Raw genomic sequence first — 16,598 nt, 5'->3', positions numbered from 1 at the left:
CCCTCCCGCTTACCCTGCCCCTCTCAACCTTCTCACTAGTGGGCTTTTTCTTACACTCTGTGTTTATGCCTTGGAATTCAGCTCCTGGCAGAACTCCTATTATGGTCGGTCAGTCGTGGCTGAGGGGAAGGCAGGCTCCTTGGAGGGCCTCCCAGCCCCCAGCCCAACCCTCCTGTCCCCTCCCTCGTCTCACACCTGAAGAGCTCTCCCAACAGGCGGCTCTGGGCTTCTGCTTCTAGCTGCGTCTTTTGCGCTCGGCTCCTTTGAAGGCCTTCAGACCACGTTTTCAGGGGTGTGTTCATCCACTCCACCTCACAGGGGACTTCAGCTTTCTGAAGAGGATTTCGAAGGGAAAACAGTCCCCTGCACTGCATGAGCAGGCACACGCACACGCACACATGCATGCACACGCACACACTTTGAGGCACCCCTGTCCAGCACCAAGGGCAAGGTGAGGGAGGCTCAACTTGGCATCTTCTCTCCATTGTGATACAGAGTGAGAGATACCGGGGCGGGGGGCGGCGGGGTGGTGTCTGGCCTGGGAAGCACCGCCCAAATGTGCCCCCCCACCAAGCCCTAAACCTAGAATCTTCTGTCCCCTCAGGAAATCAACCTGGAGGAAGACTGGAAGCTGATCACACTGTTCATTGGGGGCAACGACTTGTGCCATTACTGCGAAAACCCGGTAGGCCCCCGGGCGGCCCATTCGGGGCCTGAGAAGGGAGCTGCTGACCAGTGGCGTTCTCCGTGCCCAGGGCCCTGGGCTCCCTCGTGGGAGTCCCACCGGCCTGCTCGCCCCGGCACCGGAGTCTGCCCAGGCAGCCGCTGGTTCACACATGCCCCAGGAGGCTGGACATTTGCCCCTGGTGAGGGGTCTCTTGGAGACCAGCTTCATTGGTTTCCCGATTCCAGAAGTGTCTAGAAGCATCCACACTTCAGGCACTGCGGATGGGGTGGCCTCTCTAACGCAGGCACACGCTGCTTCCTGGGGCCCGGGGGTAACTAGCGAGGCCCACCTCACGTGTGCTTGCAGTCTCTGCCCAGTTTGTGGGTGTTTTTTCGTGGGGTCGGGTGCAGAGTGTGCAGGGGGCACTGAAACATCAGAGGGGCTGGATGGAACAGAACCAGGCCCGATAGGACGGCTTGCCGCACTGCAGGGACGTCACGAGCTGACCGACCTCAGCTGGCCGGCCTGGGAACCCAGCCCTGTTCCTAACATTTCTGTGGGGAAACACATCCAGACTTACAAACTTCGGGAAGTTGTAACTTTTGGAATACATCTTGTTCTAAGTTGAGGACGTCCTGTATTTTATTTGGCCAGAAAAAGACAGCTGCCATTACTCAGAGATCATGGTAGAATGTTTGACAGTCACAGGTGAGGGGGCGAGGCGGTGGGCAGAGAAGACCTTTGTCGCTCCTTGTGGCTCAGAGGGACAGTCACCAAGGGCTTGATGAGAAGCCCTTCCCCCGCACAGGAGCGCGCCCTCCCAGGCCCTGTCCCCTCTGCGCTCCACCTTTTACTGCACAGACTCTGGAGGCAGAAGTGACACAACCCCCTGGGGATTACAATGTCATCGCATCTTGGACTCCACAGGGTCCAGGAAGCCCAAAGTCACCCCAGAGCCACCTGTGGACACTTGGTACAGGAAAATGCCTCTGCTAGCTTCAGAATACCTGTCCCTTGTGTAAACAGGTTTATACTCCTGAGAGTATTTTTACGAAAAGGACCTGACTGCCACCACACAGAACTAACTAGGAGGGGCTAAGTCAGCCTCCGTCAGAAGATGGGCCAGGGGAGGAGACCCCAAGCTGAGTCACAAGGGACAGTAGGAGCTGGGGGGGTTGGGGGGCGGGCAGTAGGGCCAGCATGGCCAACGCCCTGAGGAGAGAGAGCAAGGCCATCAGGGGCACCATCCTGACTGAGGAAGGTTGAGGCTGGTGACAGATGGGACCAGAGACTGGGCAGGGCCCAGCACTGCTAGGGTTAGAGATCCCAGGAGCGGGGTCCGGCGGGGATGGCTTGTGTTGTCTAATACGGGCCTAGGGATGACTTCTCCCAAGAGATTCTGCCCACCAGCAACAGGGGCTGGGCTTCCCAGCCCACCCAGTGCCACCAAAGCTCCTCTGAACACCCCCTCTGCCACCATCCCAGCGCCCAGGCCTTCCTCTGCTGGGCATCAGATCACTCTCCTCCCTTCCCGCGAGTAAAACCCAGGGGCTGAGGAGAATCCCCTTCTTTCCTCACAGGAGGCCTTCTCAGCTGGAGAATACGTTCGGCACATCCAGCAGGCCCTGGACATCCTCTACGAGGTAGGACGGAGCGGGGCACACGCCTAGGTCCCGATTCCTGCCAGTGACCTGCCTGTCTGCTTGCTCCCTGGGGCTGCTCCCCGGGTGCATCTGGGCAAGTTGTGTTTGACGAGATGCACACTGAGCAGGACCCCGCCATGAGTAGGCAGCAGGATGGGACAGGACAGGAGGGGCAGCTGCCCAGCTCCCCTGCGGGGAAATTCTAACTCAATCAGACTGTTGTATTGTTGGTGGCAAAGAGCTTGCTTCTGGAGCCAACTGGCCTTGGTTACAGCCAGGCGCTGTGGCTTACCAGCAATGTGACTTTGGGCAAGTGACTTCTCTGCGTCTCGCTTTCTTAATGTAGAAAGTGGGGCCGATAAAGGAGATTCAGTGAGATTAATACAAGTCATGTTCTCTCTCTGGGCCTCAGTTTCTTTATTGGTAAAATTGGGGAGGGGGAAGGGGGCTTGTCGATGATCCCTTAGGCTCATTCTAGTGGTAATAAGTGCCCTGACTCCCCCCAACTGCCAGTGGACTCATGAAGCCCACCCCTTTGCTCCCCACAGCTTCCACGAGCTTTTGTCAATGTGGTGCAGGTCATGGAGCTGGCTAGCCTGCACCAGGGCCAAGGCGGGAAATGTGACATGCCGCTGGCCGCTCAGTAAGTACATGGCCACGGTCCCGGGGGAGGGCACCTGGGGCATGTAGGGCTCATGAACGCCAATGGTGAGACCATTGCAGGCAGAGCAGCCAGTCCTGTCAAGAGGACAACTAGCCAGGGACTTGGAAAATCTTTTGGAAATGTCTGGACCTTATTAAATGCCTACTGTATTCAAGTCGCTTCATTTCTCAGGACTCCAGTTTGCTTTTCTGTAAAGTCAAGCAAATAGATCAAATGATCCTTAAAGCCTCTTGATGATTCCAAACTCCAACTCCAGTGAGTTGCTCCATGTTTGAGAGGCAGCAGAGGGCAATGCGTGTTCAAGACAGCTGCATGTGGCCTCAGATCCTGGCTCGCCATTTGGGAGCTTTGGGGCCATGCCCAAACCACCTAACCCTTTCTGGGCCTTTTGCTCTTCACCTGTACAATCTCCTTGCAAAGCACTAGGGAGATCTAGAGGAAACACGTGTAAAGGCCTTGGTCCCCATGGAGCAGGCTCTCTGGGAAGAGTGGGTTCCTTGCCCCAGGAAGATGATCCCCTTGCCTCTATAATGTCCTTGATATGACTGTCCTTGCAAGCCAGTGCAAGAAGAGAATTTCTGCTGGGGGCTAGAATTTATCTGAAGCTCAGGGGCAGCCCTGGGAGGAAGTTGCCATCCTCTGAGATCAGAGGGTCGCCGAGGATTTTGCCATGGCGGGGACGGGGAGATTCTGTACGGGGTTGAAGGGTCCTAGCTGGGGTCAAATGGATTTGCTGGGAAGGTGACAAGCTAGTTCCCAATCTTGCTAGGAAGCGCGCCCCTGTGTGAAACAGCCAATGTCTGGGGGGGTGTGATGGGCTCCTCCAGCCCCTGCTGTTCTTACATGGTACTTTGGCAAGGTACCCCAAGGCATTGACCTGTCCTAGCTTCTTAAGAGTCTGCCCACTCAGGAGCCCTAAGGGAGAGTCCCAAGCAGCCAAAAGTAGAGAAGGGAGGCATCAGGAACATGAAGAAAGACTGGGCCATCGTGGCATTCTTCCCCGAACTCCAGCCCCTACCTGGTCTTTCCCTGGAGAAGCCCCAGAAGCCTCAAGCTTGGGATGGAGCAGTCAGGCAGCACGGGGACTGGGCAGCCTGTCCACACAGAGGCCCAGGCACCAGAAGCCAGCTCTGCCACCTTCTCTCTCAACAAGTACCTGCTGGACCTCTTGACCTTGAGGTTCAGCTCTGTGACCTGGGTCCACGAGTCAGCAAGGCTGTATTGTGGGGGCACCTGTGTCATCCCCCATGTGAGGCAGCACAGGGCCCAGGCCCCTGTGGGTAGCTGCTTTCAGTGTGTGTGTGTGTGTGTGTGTGTGTGTGTCTGGCAGGGGGGTGGGGGGAGTCAGCCTCCCGGAGGCCCAGAGCCAGGCCGCTCCCAGTGAGTTTCTCTGCGGGACTCCTTGTCTTACAGGAGCAACTGCACATGCTTCAGACGCTCCCAGGAGAACACGTGGGAGATGCAAGAACTGAAGAAAGTGAACTGGAACTTTCAGGTAACCCGCTCCGCTTCTCTTCCTGCCCGAGATGGGAGGTGCCTTTGCTCCAGAGCAAGGATTCCAAAGTGTGTGTTCAGCAGGGTTTTCCTGAGAGCTAAGGCAGGTCACAGCCCTTGAAATGTGTCTGCAGGTGAATCAAACACCAAGGCCAGGAAGGGGTGGGGAGGGGAGTGAGAAATCTCAGCAAGGAAGCTGAGAGAACTCCTGCCTCCCGGCCCGGAGCAGGTGAGCTGCACTGGGCTCCCAGGGTTCCGGTCCTGTGACAGCCCCCAGCCCCCACCCAGGCAGGGCGGGGTGGTATTCTCTGCCTGTTGGCCTCTCTCTCTTCTTAAGAACCGAAGTCTCAGCCCCACCCATTTACTGTCCCCTCCCTTGACATACCCACTCTGAGCCTTTCGGCAACTTACCCATCTCACGCACAGGGTATCTCTTACCTCTTCTCAGCCATTCCCCCCGACCAAACTTCACCTTTGTACATCTCCCTATGTCAGCTTCAGCTTGCACTTCCCTGACCCTACATTGTTCTCACGGGGGGTTTTTTGTTGGTTTTTTTTTTCACATTTTGTCTCATTTTCCCAAGTGGATTATAAGCTCCTTAAGAATAAGCACATCTGGTCTATCTCTTTTAGAGTCCAGAATTTGGGCCTTAAGTCCAAAGACTGTGGACACTCATCCCCTTAAGCTCATGAGCATCTAGGGGAGCTGGCATGGAAGTGCCCCGTCCTTTGAGCGGGATCTGACTGGAGCCCGTGTCCTAATTCGCCTCTTCACGCCCCGAGATCAGGGAGGCCTTGGGCCCCAGCAGGCTGCCCAGCGGCTCAGACCCAGCCCTGTGGGGACTGCAGAGTGGAGCCGGGTGCTACTCCCGCACGCACCCTCTAAGTCACCTTTGTCTAGGGAGGGCTGGCCCCCGTCACGGCCGACCCAAGGCAGCAGGACTAGCAGGAGGGTCCGGCCCTCCTTGCCAGGAGGGCCGAGCAGCCTCTCTCCCCTTCCACAGAGCGGCATATCCAGGTTCTCCTACTGGCACCAGTACCTGGAGCGTGAGGACTTCACGGTAGTCGTGCAACCCTTCTTCCAAAACACGCTCGTCCCCCTGAACGAGGTAAGCTGCGGGCATGTCTGGGAGGCACCCGTGTAGACGCTGTATCTTAGACGATGTATTTTCTCCTCTCTGTGGGCTTTTTTTTCTTTTTGCTTCTCCTTCACCCTTTCTTGGAATATGATTAGAACCTAGCTGCACTAGGAAAGAAAAGGAGAAAATCAACATTGACCAAGCTCCCGGCGCATGGCCCTGCTCTTTGCTGGATTGGGCTAGAATGGAGAGCCTCCTAAAAATGTTATTCTTTTTCAACTGTGAGGGCAGAGAAGCTGAGGAAAAGGATGGACTGTGGGTGGCTACGATTCCTGCCTGTTTAAAAATTCAAAAATTGAGGCATTTCTCCATCGATACCCAAGCCAGTCGTCAGCAGGGTCGTAAGGAGAGGTGCCCTGGGGGCCTGCTAGGTGGGTGGGGGACCCGTCGTGGTGCCCTTGTCCCAGAAGGATGATCCCCTTGCCTTTGGTCACAGAGAGGAGGAGCTGACCTCACCTTCTTCTCCGAAGACTGTTCCCACTTCTCGGAACGTGGCCACGCCGAGATGGCCATCGCACTCTGGAACAACATGGTGAGTGCTGGGGGCCACCCCAGGATGCTGACCACAAACGCCTCCTGGCTGACAGAGCGCCTCTCTCCCCAGAGCTCAACAGGGCAGCACAACTTACTTGCTCTGACAGATTTGATTCTTTCAGTAATGCCCCAGTGCTGGGGCGGGTTGGGGGGCGGGGGGCGGGTAACTTTGTAATCAGATAAACCAGATGAAAGTAACAACGCCAACCCCTGACTGTGATCTTGGGCAAATGATCTTCTCTCTGGCCACCTGTGTCCACATCTGTAAAAACAATGAAAGTGACACAGATCTCAGAAATTTGAGATAATGTGTGAACAGCACCCAGCACAATAATTAACGTTCAACAACTGTCAGCCCCTCCACTCTGGCCTCAACACATTCCCAACCATTATTGCTTTAAACAGCAAAAAGGAGAGAGCCACCCAGCCTGTTTTCCCAGGCTGCCACCTATTCTCATCCTTTCTTAAGGTGGTAAAGGGGACCTTATGCAATGAACACAGAGCCCAGGGCCCACAGAACACCTGGTCTTGCCTCTGCCCTGTATGGCTGGCTAGTCAGCTACCATTGCACAGAGCTTGACCAATGACCCCAATAGCTGTATCCTCTTGCACAGAACAATGAAATGCCTTTCCAATCCACGGACGTCTTTTGCTTTAGTCTCAGTGGGTAGCCCAACACCCCCGCTAACGTGCACGTTCCCTCCTTTCTCCCGTGGGGACTAAGCACTCTGCACTCCTGACCCTTTGACTGCAGCTTAGACCTGCCACCCGCACTGTGCAAACATTCCCACACCTGTCAGATCATCCAATAGGTCCAGTACCTCGCTCAGCTGACTCACAATATTGACTCTGTCCTTAGCTACACCTTTTCCTCCTCTCTGGCAACCTCTCCTCCTCAGAACAGCACATAAGCAGGCTTTATCCTTGGCCTACGTAACTGCAGACTTGGCCTTTCTCTACTTTTGTTTTCCTGGTGTTTCCCTCCTGTTGGCATTGCCTTCTGCCCACTCCGGAATCTTTCATCATACTCTCAGCCCAAGACTCTGAATTTCGATCCAAACATCTTTAAGTTCCCTCTGATCCAACCTCCACACTGTAATTTTTTTAGTCCGGGTTTGTACAGTAGAGTTGATTTTTTTTGTAGATTAAAACTTCAATCTACAAAAGTGTGTTCTATGGAAACAAACTTGAGCAACATCCAGTTGTCCTTCAGTGGCTGAGTCATGACACTAGTCTTTTTAAAATCCACCCCTCCCCCTGCGAGAATGGGTACCTATGCACAATCCTATTTATCCCCCAGAGATCTGGGGGGAGATCTGGATTCCTAAAAGGGCCCAGAATGCTAAGTCCTTAGCCTTCCTTCCCAACATTTCCGTCACGTTGTGGTCTTTCTACCTGGTGGCATTTCGAGCCTGCTTAATACCAGGAGTCTCCTGGAGCTTGATGACTCAAAAAATGACAGGCCCCACTGCTTGCTTTCTGCGTGAATTAAGAGTGTAGCTCTGGCCTCCCTCTCCCAAGGCAGCTCAGAAGTTCCCCGCATTCACCCAGGGGAGAGGCTGTTATATGCATAGGCAAGTGGGAGGGGCTTAGATCTGAAACCCAAAGGTACACACACTGCTGTAGGGCCAGAGTGATAAAGCTACAGGACTGCCCACGGCTCCCCAGCCGTACTTAGAATTTAAAAAACAATAGAAACAAAGAAAAACTGGACTGGAATCATCAAAGAAAGTCTTCTATGCTATATAAGTTGGGGAAATAATTATATAGTCCAGTATTTTCATCCCAAACCATCTCAGATATATACCTGTTGCATCATGCCAACTCTTCAGATTATTTTCTTACTGGAATTTCACTCCTAGAGGATAAATAATAGGCCCATAGAACTAAAAAGGCTCTTAGAAGTCCTCTAGCCAGAATGCTCAGTAACTAAAGCAGAGACATGAAGCAGTTTGCCCAGGAGTGGCGGAACAGGGAATAGAACCCAGGTCTAATTGCCTAGTGCTCTGGACACAGCACCACCTGGCCTTCCCACTCCCAGCCAGATAAACGCATATGTAACCGGTGAATTCATGTCTCATAATTAGAGTCCTATGACATAGTGTCTGCAGCCTTTGGCTGATGCTCCCAAGGTCCCCTTCTGTGACAATAAACATGCTTTAAACTTTTCATCTGCTCCTCCTCTCTTAACAGATTATGCTTTTTCCAGAGACTTCTGCAAAGCCAGAAATGTTAGCAGTGAATGATTTTTCTCTTCCTTCTTATCCTTTTATCTTATAAAGTGTTTCCGTTTTTTTCTGATGCCTATTCCTTCACCGCTGGCCCCTTCCTCCAGTCAAAATCCCACACTTAGCTGCCATTTGCATCTCCCCAGGCGCTGGGTGACAACCTCGCCTCCCGATTGGCGTCCCTGTCTCCAGGCTACAGCCTGACAACAGCAGTCCTCAGCTGGGCGAGAGAAGAGTCACCTGGAGACTCTTAGAAACAGATTATGCCTGCAACCACTCAGGAAAACTCTTTGGTGTATCTACTAAGTCTGAATGTATAGATGCCCTGTGACCCAATGATTCCACTCCCGGGGTATTTTCCTCTCAGAAAGGAGCACACGGCTTCACCAAAAGATGCATACAGACTTTTCACAGCCCCACTATTCACAATCCCCAAAATGGGAAACTCCCCGTATGTCCACTAACAGGAGGATGAATTAAAAAAAACTGTCACATGCCCTGGCCAAGTGACTCAGTTGGTTGGAGCATTGTCCCATACACCAAAATGTTGCAGCTTCAATCCCCAGTCTGAGCACATACCTAAGTTGTGGGTTGGATCCACGGTCAAGGCGTGTACGGGAGACAACACATTGATTTCTCTCTAAAAGTAGTACACATGTCCTCAGATGAGGATTGGAAAAGCTGTGACACATTCATACAATGGAATACTTTACAATGAGGAGAGGCAAACTTCAACAACATGCAGATATATCTACATATAGATACATATGTATGTAGATATATATACATATTTCAAAAACAAGCAAAGCAATATCTTGCCTTATTGAGGATGAATTATTCCTGAAGAGGGTGGCAGGAGACCTCTGGGCACTGGTAATATTCTGTTCTTTGATCTGGATGCTTGTTACCTGCAACAATGATTATTCACTTCATCACAAGTTATCAGCTGCTCACTGATGATTTCTACTTGTTTCTGTATGTGTGTTAGCTTCATTAAAAAGTTTCCTTAAAATAAAAATTTCTGGGCCTCATCCCCAGAAATTCTTAATCTAAAGTGGCACCTGGGTTTAATATGTTTTAAAGCTCCCCAGGTGACATTATTTTAGAGGGTTTGCAAAGGATCGCCTGAGATTTATTCACCACAGAACAATCACAGCAGTCTGCAGAAATGAAAATATGACCAAGTCACTTCCTGCTTTCAAATTTACAAGGCCCACCCCTCCCCCAGGGAGCAAGGCCAGGCCCCTTAGCACAGCACGCCAGGCCTCCTGGGACTTGACCCTAGTTAACCTGTCCAGCAGCCGTGCGGCCACCCTCTGACTTGCACTTGGCAATCTAATAAGGAGTGAAATTTCCTGCGCTGCCCATGCTGACTGCCCATGCGTGTCTGCTGTCGCTCAGCCCTTGCCCCGGGCTGCCCTTCCACCTTGCTTCTCCTGACTCTTCCCTACCTCGCCACTCAACACCGGCGCCAGCTACCACAGGAAGTTTTCTCTAAACCCCCAGAGTGGCCTAGAGGCCCACCCGCCCCCACTGCACCCTGGCCCAGGCCTGTCATTGGACATCCATTGGTGTGTCTGGCTTCAGGAAGATGGGTTCTGGGAACAACAACCCCATTTTCTGTGGCCAGCCCCAGGCCTTCTGCCCGGAGCTTCTCCACGCAGGTCTCTGCGACTCCACTGTGTCCCTCTGCTCACTCAACAGCCACTTATTGAGCATCCCTGCGTGCTGGGGGCACAGCAATAAAAAAAGATGTCTCTTTTCTCATGGCGCCTACAGCCTAGTTGGGATGAGACAGATAAACAAATAAATGAACTAGGTAATTTCTGACCACATTCAGGGCTTTAAAAAAAATGCAGGGCAATATGACAGAGTAATGGTGGGAGAGAAGGAGGCTTCAAGGCAGAAGTGACGTGAACCAGAGAGTCGGCCAGGCATTCGGGGTGAGGGCTCGAGTTCCAGGCCGAGGAAACAGGGCCTGTGCTGGCCCAGAGTCAGGAATGAACTTGAAGTGTCTGAGGAACATACAGGCCAGTGTGACTGCAGGAGAGTGAGCAAGGTCAGGGAGGGGGCAGGGCCTGGTCCCTGGATGGCTTTCCAGCCATATGAGCCAGTTTACCCTCCGGCTGTTGAGCAGCGATGGTCTAGGAGGAAGCAGGAATGGTCTTGGAGAGGCCAATAGGAGGCTGCTGAGTCCAGGGGCGAGGTAGAGGAGAGAGTGGTCAGATTTGGGATATGTTTTAGACTGACTGACCAATAAGGTGAAAGAGACACAGAAGATGACTCCTCAGTTTGGGGTTGAGGAAACTCAGTGGATGGTTGAGGTGGTAGAGAGAAGTAGGCTTGGAAGGGAAAAACCCCAGTTCTATGTTGGATGTGGTAAGAGGTGCCTTCCAGATATCCACCCGGTGTTATCAGTAAGCTATTAAATATATGAGTCTGGCTCTCAGCTGATCAGGGATGGAGAGCGGGAGCAAAATGTGGGGGTTGTGAGCATGCAGGTGGTATTCAAAACCGTGGGGTTGACTGCGAGCTCCTAGAGAAAGAACAGGTGGAAACAAGTGTAGGACCAACTACCAAGCCCTAGGACAGTCATTCCAACTTGTGACACCAGCAACGGCGGGGGGGCGGGGAGGAGGGAGCCAAGAGAAGTGAGTGGTTTGAAAGAAAGGCATCAATTTTGACAAATGTTGCTGAAAAGTCAAACAAGGCAGAGACCAAAAAAAAAAAAGCGACTGTTGTCTCTGGCAATATAGAGGCCATTGGTGACTCTGACCAGAGCTTCAGTCAAATGAGGAGACCGAAGACTGATGGGAATGGGTGTCAGAGAAAAGGGGAGGTCCAGAAGTAGAGCCAGTGACTACTAACAGCGCTTCCTAGAGCTGTGAGAAGTAATGGCGAAGGTCGCTGGAGGGGATGTGGGATGGAGGCACTTAAAGGCTGGGGGACAGTGTGGTAGGCAGTGCTCTGATAGCAAGGAACCAGTAGAAAGGAGAAAACCATGCAGTCACCAAACCCATACGGTCATTACCTTCCTCTGCACCACTTAGTTTCTGGGTTCCTAGAATCTCATTGGGAATCACCCAACCTTGCCTTTAGCAGCCATGAGGTGCTTTGGTTACAACAGTGCTAAGTAGAAATAATAGTACCCTACATATGTAAGCTGCCTCCTGCTCACACGTGATTTCATTGCATCTTCTCATGTGATGCTCACGACAGCCCGGTGTGGAGTTGTCAGGATGGGGTTTAAGGCCCTGCAGCTAACCTTGGGGCAGCTCAGGAGCCTGCCTAGCACCATATAGTCATTACCTGTAGAACCAGGACCCCAGCTGCTGGGCCCACTGTGCCCTTTCCTGTCACCATGGTGCCTCTCCGAGGACCTGAGCGGCCTTCCTCCTCTGTGTTACTAAGGAACAGGTAGAAAGGCTTTAAAACCACAAGCAAGATCACAAGCCAGGTGTGATCATTAGCTGGCAGAGCACTTTCACTTATCTCATAGGCGGTACCTGGGGGGTCAGGACCCGATGAGGACAGGAACAGGCAGGGACGCAGATTATAAGACGGTGGAGGCCAGATGTTCGGGACAGGCTGAATAGGGGAATGTGCCAGGTGTCCATCCTTCTTGGTTGGGGCTGGCCACGTGTCAGGGGACAGGCTGCTGGCTGAAGATGCTGGGAGGAGGGGGTGCGGCAGCTTCCAGCTCATTCTCAGAGGGTCCCAGGATCAAAAGTCTAAAGCAGAACCTCTGCGAAACACAATTGCTCCCAGGAATGTTTCAAGTAAACCTTTTTCTCTGTGGAAAAAACAAAGATGCTCATGTGAGAAAAACCAGATATCTTAAAGTTGACAAACCAAGTGTGGTAATGGTGTCATGGTAACCAAGGTGCTTTCCAAGTTTTCCTGAGACTGACTAGCCCCATCCACTTCAAGAAGTTGGTCAATATGATTATCACCATTTTATAAACTGCAAATGCACAGTGTCTGTGATCACAGCCACCCACAAGGGAAGCAGGAAATGAAGGTCTGGGCCCTGACTTCCACTCACTGTGGGCTCTAGACTGGTCAGTCTCTCCTGGGCCTCCGTAAACCCAGGACACAGACTCGGGGGCCAGCCCTGTTCGGTGGACTCTGACCTGTCACTCTCTGAGTGAGGGTCAGGTCCAGCTCCGGCCCTGGGGCTGCTGGTACTGCCCAGAGTCTCACCTCTTTGCTGATTTCAGTCTTGCAAAGGGAGGGAGTCTGGGGTGAGACACTTCCTAGCTTCCGAGGGAATCAGGGTTTTTTTTTCCTCTTGTCAGCTGGAACCAGTGGGCCATAAGACAACCTCCAACAACTTCACCTACAGCCGAACCAAACTCAAGTGTCCCTCTCCTGTGAGTAAATCCTGCCTGTCTAGCATGGACCAGCACCTTTTGGGGGGGGGGGGCGGGGAGCATGTTGATAAAGCCACTTGGAGACAACAAAAATTCCCTGGGAGGCTTTGGCATTGCGTGCCTTCATTCACTGCCACCGTTCTCAAATCTCACCTCTCCTCGTTGCCCCTGCCACGTCTCAGCTCCTTAGAGTGCGTGGCCATGGGTGAGGGGAGCGAGGAAGCAACAGACTGAGGCAGAAGAGGCACTCAGGGGAGGCACACAGCGCTGCCCAGGACCTGAGTCACCCGCTGCCCTTAGGCATCTGAGTCATGCTCTGTCTTTACAAGGTCGAGGAGCCCTCCCATGCCAGGCACGGCACTGCACGGGGTCGGGGGTGGGAGGGGGGGTGGCAAAGAGAAATAAGACACCGTTGTCTGTTCTGGGAGCCTGCCATCCTCTTCCTCCCTTTCCAAGGCTGCCATATTCCAGGCCCAGACTAGCTTCGCCCAGACCATTGACAAAGTCCCTCCCTTGCTCCCCGGCTCCCCTTTCCCTCCATCCTGCAACCATTGCTGGACATGGAGCAGCCTCCCTGGAAGTAACTGCAGTGCTGTCAAGACAGCCTAAAACCCTTCCCTGCCTCCCGCTGCCCACTGAAGAGAGGCGCCTAAGCCACTCGGCTCCCGGAGCTACTGCCGCTTCCCAGAGGAGCCCCACAACTGCCCTCTGCCCCTACCAGCGGCTCAGCCCTCAGCGCCACCAATGGAAAATTTTCAGATCCTCCAGGCCTTTTCTGGGCTACTGTTCCACCTTATCTCACCCTCGGGTTCCACCCCAGACACACACCTGCTTTGGCCTTTCTTTTCTGTTTACACCTCTCCTAAGACACAGACAGGCTCCTTTGTGATGTTATTGCTTTGCAATGTGCCTTATCTTCTGGTCACATCTTAGCCCTCGGGGACTCTCCCAACTCCCAGCACAGGGCTCCACACTGCCAGGTGCTCAACTAGTGCTCCCTGCGAGGGAGGAAGGAGTCCCGGGAGGCAGGCCCAAACACCTCCCCACCCCCTCACTTTTGGTTCTCTTATCTACGGTAGAGCCAGCTGTCCTTCCACACTGAGCTTCTCTGCTCCCCAGGCCACCCTGGATGGGAGATGGGGCAGTTGTCCAGGGGTGGCCTAGAAGAAACTGAGTTGGGGGCCCTGCCAGCTCCCCAGGACTCTCTCATCGGTCGCCTGTCAGTTCCCAGTCTTTCAAAACTGGGTCAACAGGAAAGGAGATGCGGCGAGACACCACAAGGAAGTTGCAATGGCGTGTCGCTCGCTCTGGATACCCCTCCTCCTTCGGAAGATCTGGGCACAGTGTAGACAAGGGAGTGTTACACATGGAGGCACCATGGAAATGTGCAAGGCTACCGCAGCATCTCCATAATGGGGGTCGGGGGGCCTAACTAAGGTGGGCAGGTGGGTGGTTTCAGAGGCCCTTAACCCTCGACCCTCTCTCCTCCACCCCAGGAGAGCCCTTACTTCCACACCCTGAGGAACAGCTGTCTACCCCGAGACAAGGCTGAAGCAGGCCCCAACGTGCTCTCCTGGGCTGTGCCAGTGGCAGCAGGAGGTGGCCTTGTCGTTGGCGTCGGCGCGGTGATGGCCTGGAGAGCCGTGAGAAGGAGCCAGAGTGAAAATCTTTCAACCAGCTTCTAGGCCTGCCAGTCGTGTGGCGACGCTCATCCTAAGTGCCCCGGGCACACCATTTCTCACCAGCCCTCTACCTCAGCGCCCCCGGACCACCAGAGGGCCTGGCTTCGACACCCGGCGCTGCAGGGTGCCAAAAGGGTCTCCATGACTTACTGAGGCCTGAGGCCTATGCTCCTAGAATTGACACATTTAAATAAAGGCCAAAGCCCTTCTATTCTTGAGTTAACCTGCTTGAAGCTCTCACCTTCCATCTGTTATGCAACGCAGGCGTGGGAGCTGCCCAAGTGATGGCTGCCGACCAGAGCCAGACAGGCTCTAGCCCAGCACTGGAGGGACAGCGCCTCAGTCACAAACCCACCCACTATTTCAAAAGTGGGGAAAACACTGGTCACCAAGCGGTGGCTAGAACTCAGGAGCTGCCTGGCCACCATCCAGTGCAATCCAACACATTCCGGTCGTGCACCTGTTCTGTACCCAGGACCACGTAGAGCACTGTAGGGCCTCCAAGGCTGTGAGGTACATGGCCAAGAAGACAAACTCGTTCAAAAGACAAGAAGCTCGGTGACAGTATGAAATTCAGCACTGGGACATTGATGGGTAAATGTGTCCGATTGTTCTCAAGACTAGGAGCAATTCCTTGGGAAAAGTTCCCTGGGGAGGACAATTTTGAAATATCATTTTTAAAAAAATAAGATTGGGACATGAATAATTCACATATCTTCAACCCGATTTTCTCAAGGTGCTAAATTTAGGAAAGACTTTCTCTTTCTATATTATGAGGTTGCTGAGAGAGAGCTGGAGAACCTCAAGATACAGGCCCCGACAAAGGGCAAGGCCCTGCGCTGGATGGATGTCTTGCCCAGATTATTCCTTTTATTCTGCACCAAAACCCAGGGAGCGGGCAATGCAAAGTTTTGAAAATAGAAGTGGTGGTTGCACAGCATTGCGAATGTACTAAATGACATGACTTGTTCACTTTAAAATGGCTAATTGTGAGTCCTGTGAATTTCACCTCAATAAAAAGCTAACAAAAAAGAATCCGTTATCATCTGCATTCTGAGTACCTCTCTGATGCCGCAGCTTGGGATGACAAAGAATGTGAGCTAAAGCTCCAGGTGTGCCCCTTGACTATGTGGCCTTGGCAGCAAACCCCGTCACCAGCCTGAGCTCCATTTTCTCAGACACCTCATCTATAAAAGCAGACCCAGAGCACGCGTGTCGCCTGCCTCACAGCACTGCGGAAAAACGACACACATAAATGCTCTGTAATACATTCGGCACCCATGGAAAGGAGTTGTTTTCTCCTTTGCAGAGAGTTGAGATAGGGTCCAGGCTGTCAGGGAAGGAGAGAGACGAGCCTGGGAACTGGGCAATAATGTATGGATGAAAATTGCTTGCCACCTTCTCATAGAGGTTCATCAACCTCTATGAGAAGTTGCAAAATGGAGGGTTCCCAGAGGCCCTAGTTTCCATCCCAGTACTCTTTTAGCTTCAATTTCTGTTGCTGTACAATGGGGTTGGCATATCTGCTCCCCGTCTTCCTATGGACCGAAAGACATAGTGACAGAATCACACATCTTAAAGAACTGCCACGTCACAGCTGTGCTCCTGGCTTACCGCAGTGTAGCAACAAAGAGAACGCATTCAACCCGAAGGTCCATTTCCCTGATGCCACTTTCCCTCCGGTTTCCATTCCTCCAACAGCTCCCACTTCCAAAAAGCCCAGGTCCCCTCACTTAGTTTGGGGTTGGAATTTATACCACCTGAGTAATCCACGAGACTTCAGTCTGAAGAATTAACAACAACAACAAAAAGTGATCCCAGGCTGGTAGCCAAGGAACAGTTGTCACCAACAAAGAGATGTCCTCTCTGGAGGGACAGAAGTCAGGCCCCATTTCCCACCAAATCTATGCTAAAAAGCCAAATTTTAAAAATACATGGAAGTACGTACTTGAACCTGGTGGGAGTTCACATGCATTGGCTAAATACCATGTCCTTTACCTGTAGGAAAATGTTCCATCTCATAAGGACGACATCCGTAGCCTCACCACAAACAGAGCCACCAAATCCTGAGAAAGCTACATTCCATGTTCCTCTCCACAGAGGCTTTTTAAATTCAAAAGAGATTAGTATGGATTAAGTTTGGTCAAAAGCTTCATAAAGGACATTGAACTTCA

General features: G+C 52.6%; 1 protein-coding gene across 1 annotated transcript in view; it reads left to right on the top strand.

The window, feature by feature from the left end:
* PLB1 (phospholipase B1) overlaps positions 1–14,427 on the top strand; it is a 116,186-nt gene extending 101,759 nt beyond the window's left edge. The window contains exons 51-58 of the mRNA XM_054565700.1: positions 605–685; positions 2,248–2,310; positions 2,859–2,953; positions 4,388–4,469; positions 5,473–5,577; positions 6,044–6,139; positions 12,668–12,742; positions 14,239–14,427. Of these exons, the coding sequence (XP_054421675.1) occupies positions 605–685; positions 2,248–2,310; positions 2,859–2,953; positions 4,388–4,469; positions 5,473–5,577; positions 6,044–6,139; positions 12,668–12,742; positions 14,239–14,427 (786 nt within the window). The remainder of the gene's footprint in view (positions 1–604; positions 686–2,247; positions 2,311–2,858; positions 2,954–4,387; positions 4,470–5,472; positions 5,578–6,043; positions 6,140–12,667; positions 12,743–14,238) is intronic.
* Positions 14,428–16,598: the final 2,171 nt, after the last annotated feature.

Source organism: Pteronotus mesoamericanus, unplaced genomic scaffold (assembly GCF_021234165.1).
Source record: "Pteronotus mesoamericanus isolate MK-2021 breed Mesoamerican mustached bat unplaced genomic scaffold, CSHL_Meso_final contig_101, whole genome shotgun sequence".
In the NCBI taxonomy this organism is placed as follows: domain Eukaryota; kingdom Metazoa; phylum Chordata; class Mammalia; order Chiroptera; family Mormoopidae; genus Pteronotus; species Pteronotus mesoamericanus.
Note: the sequence above shows the minus strand (reverse complement) of the source record. Positions and strands in the feature narration are given on the sequence as shown.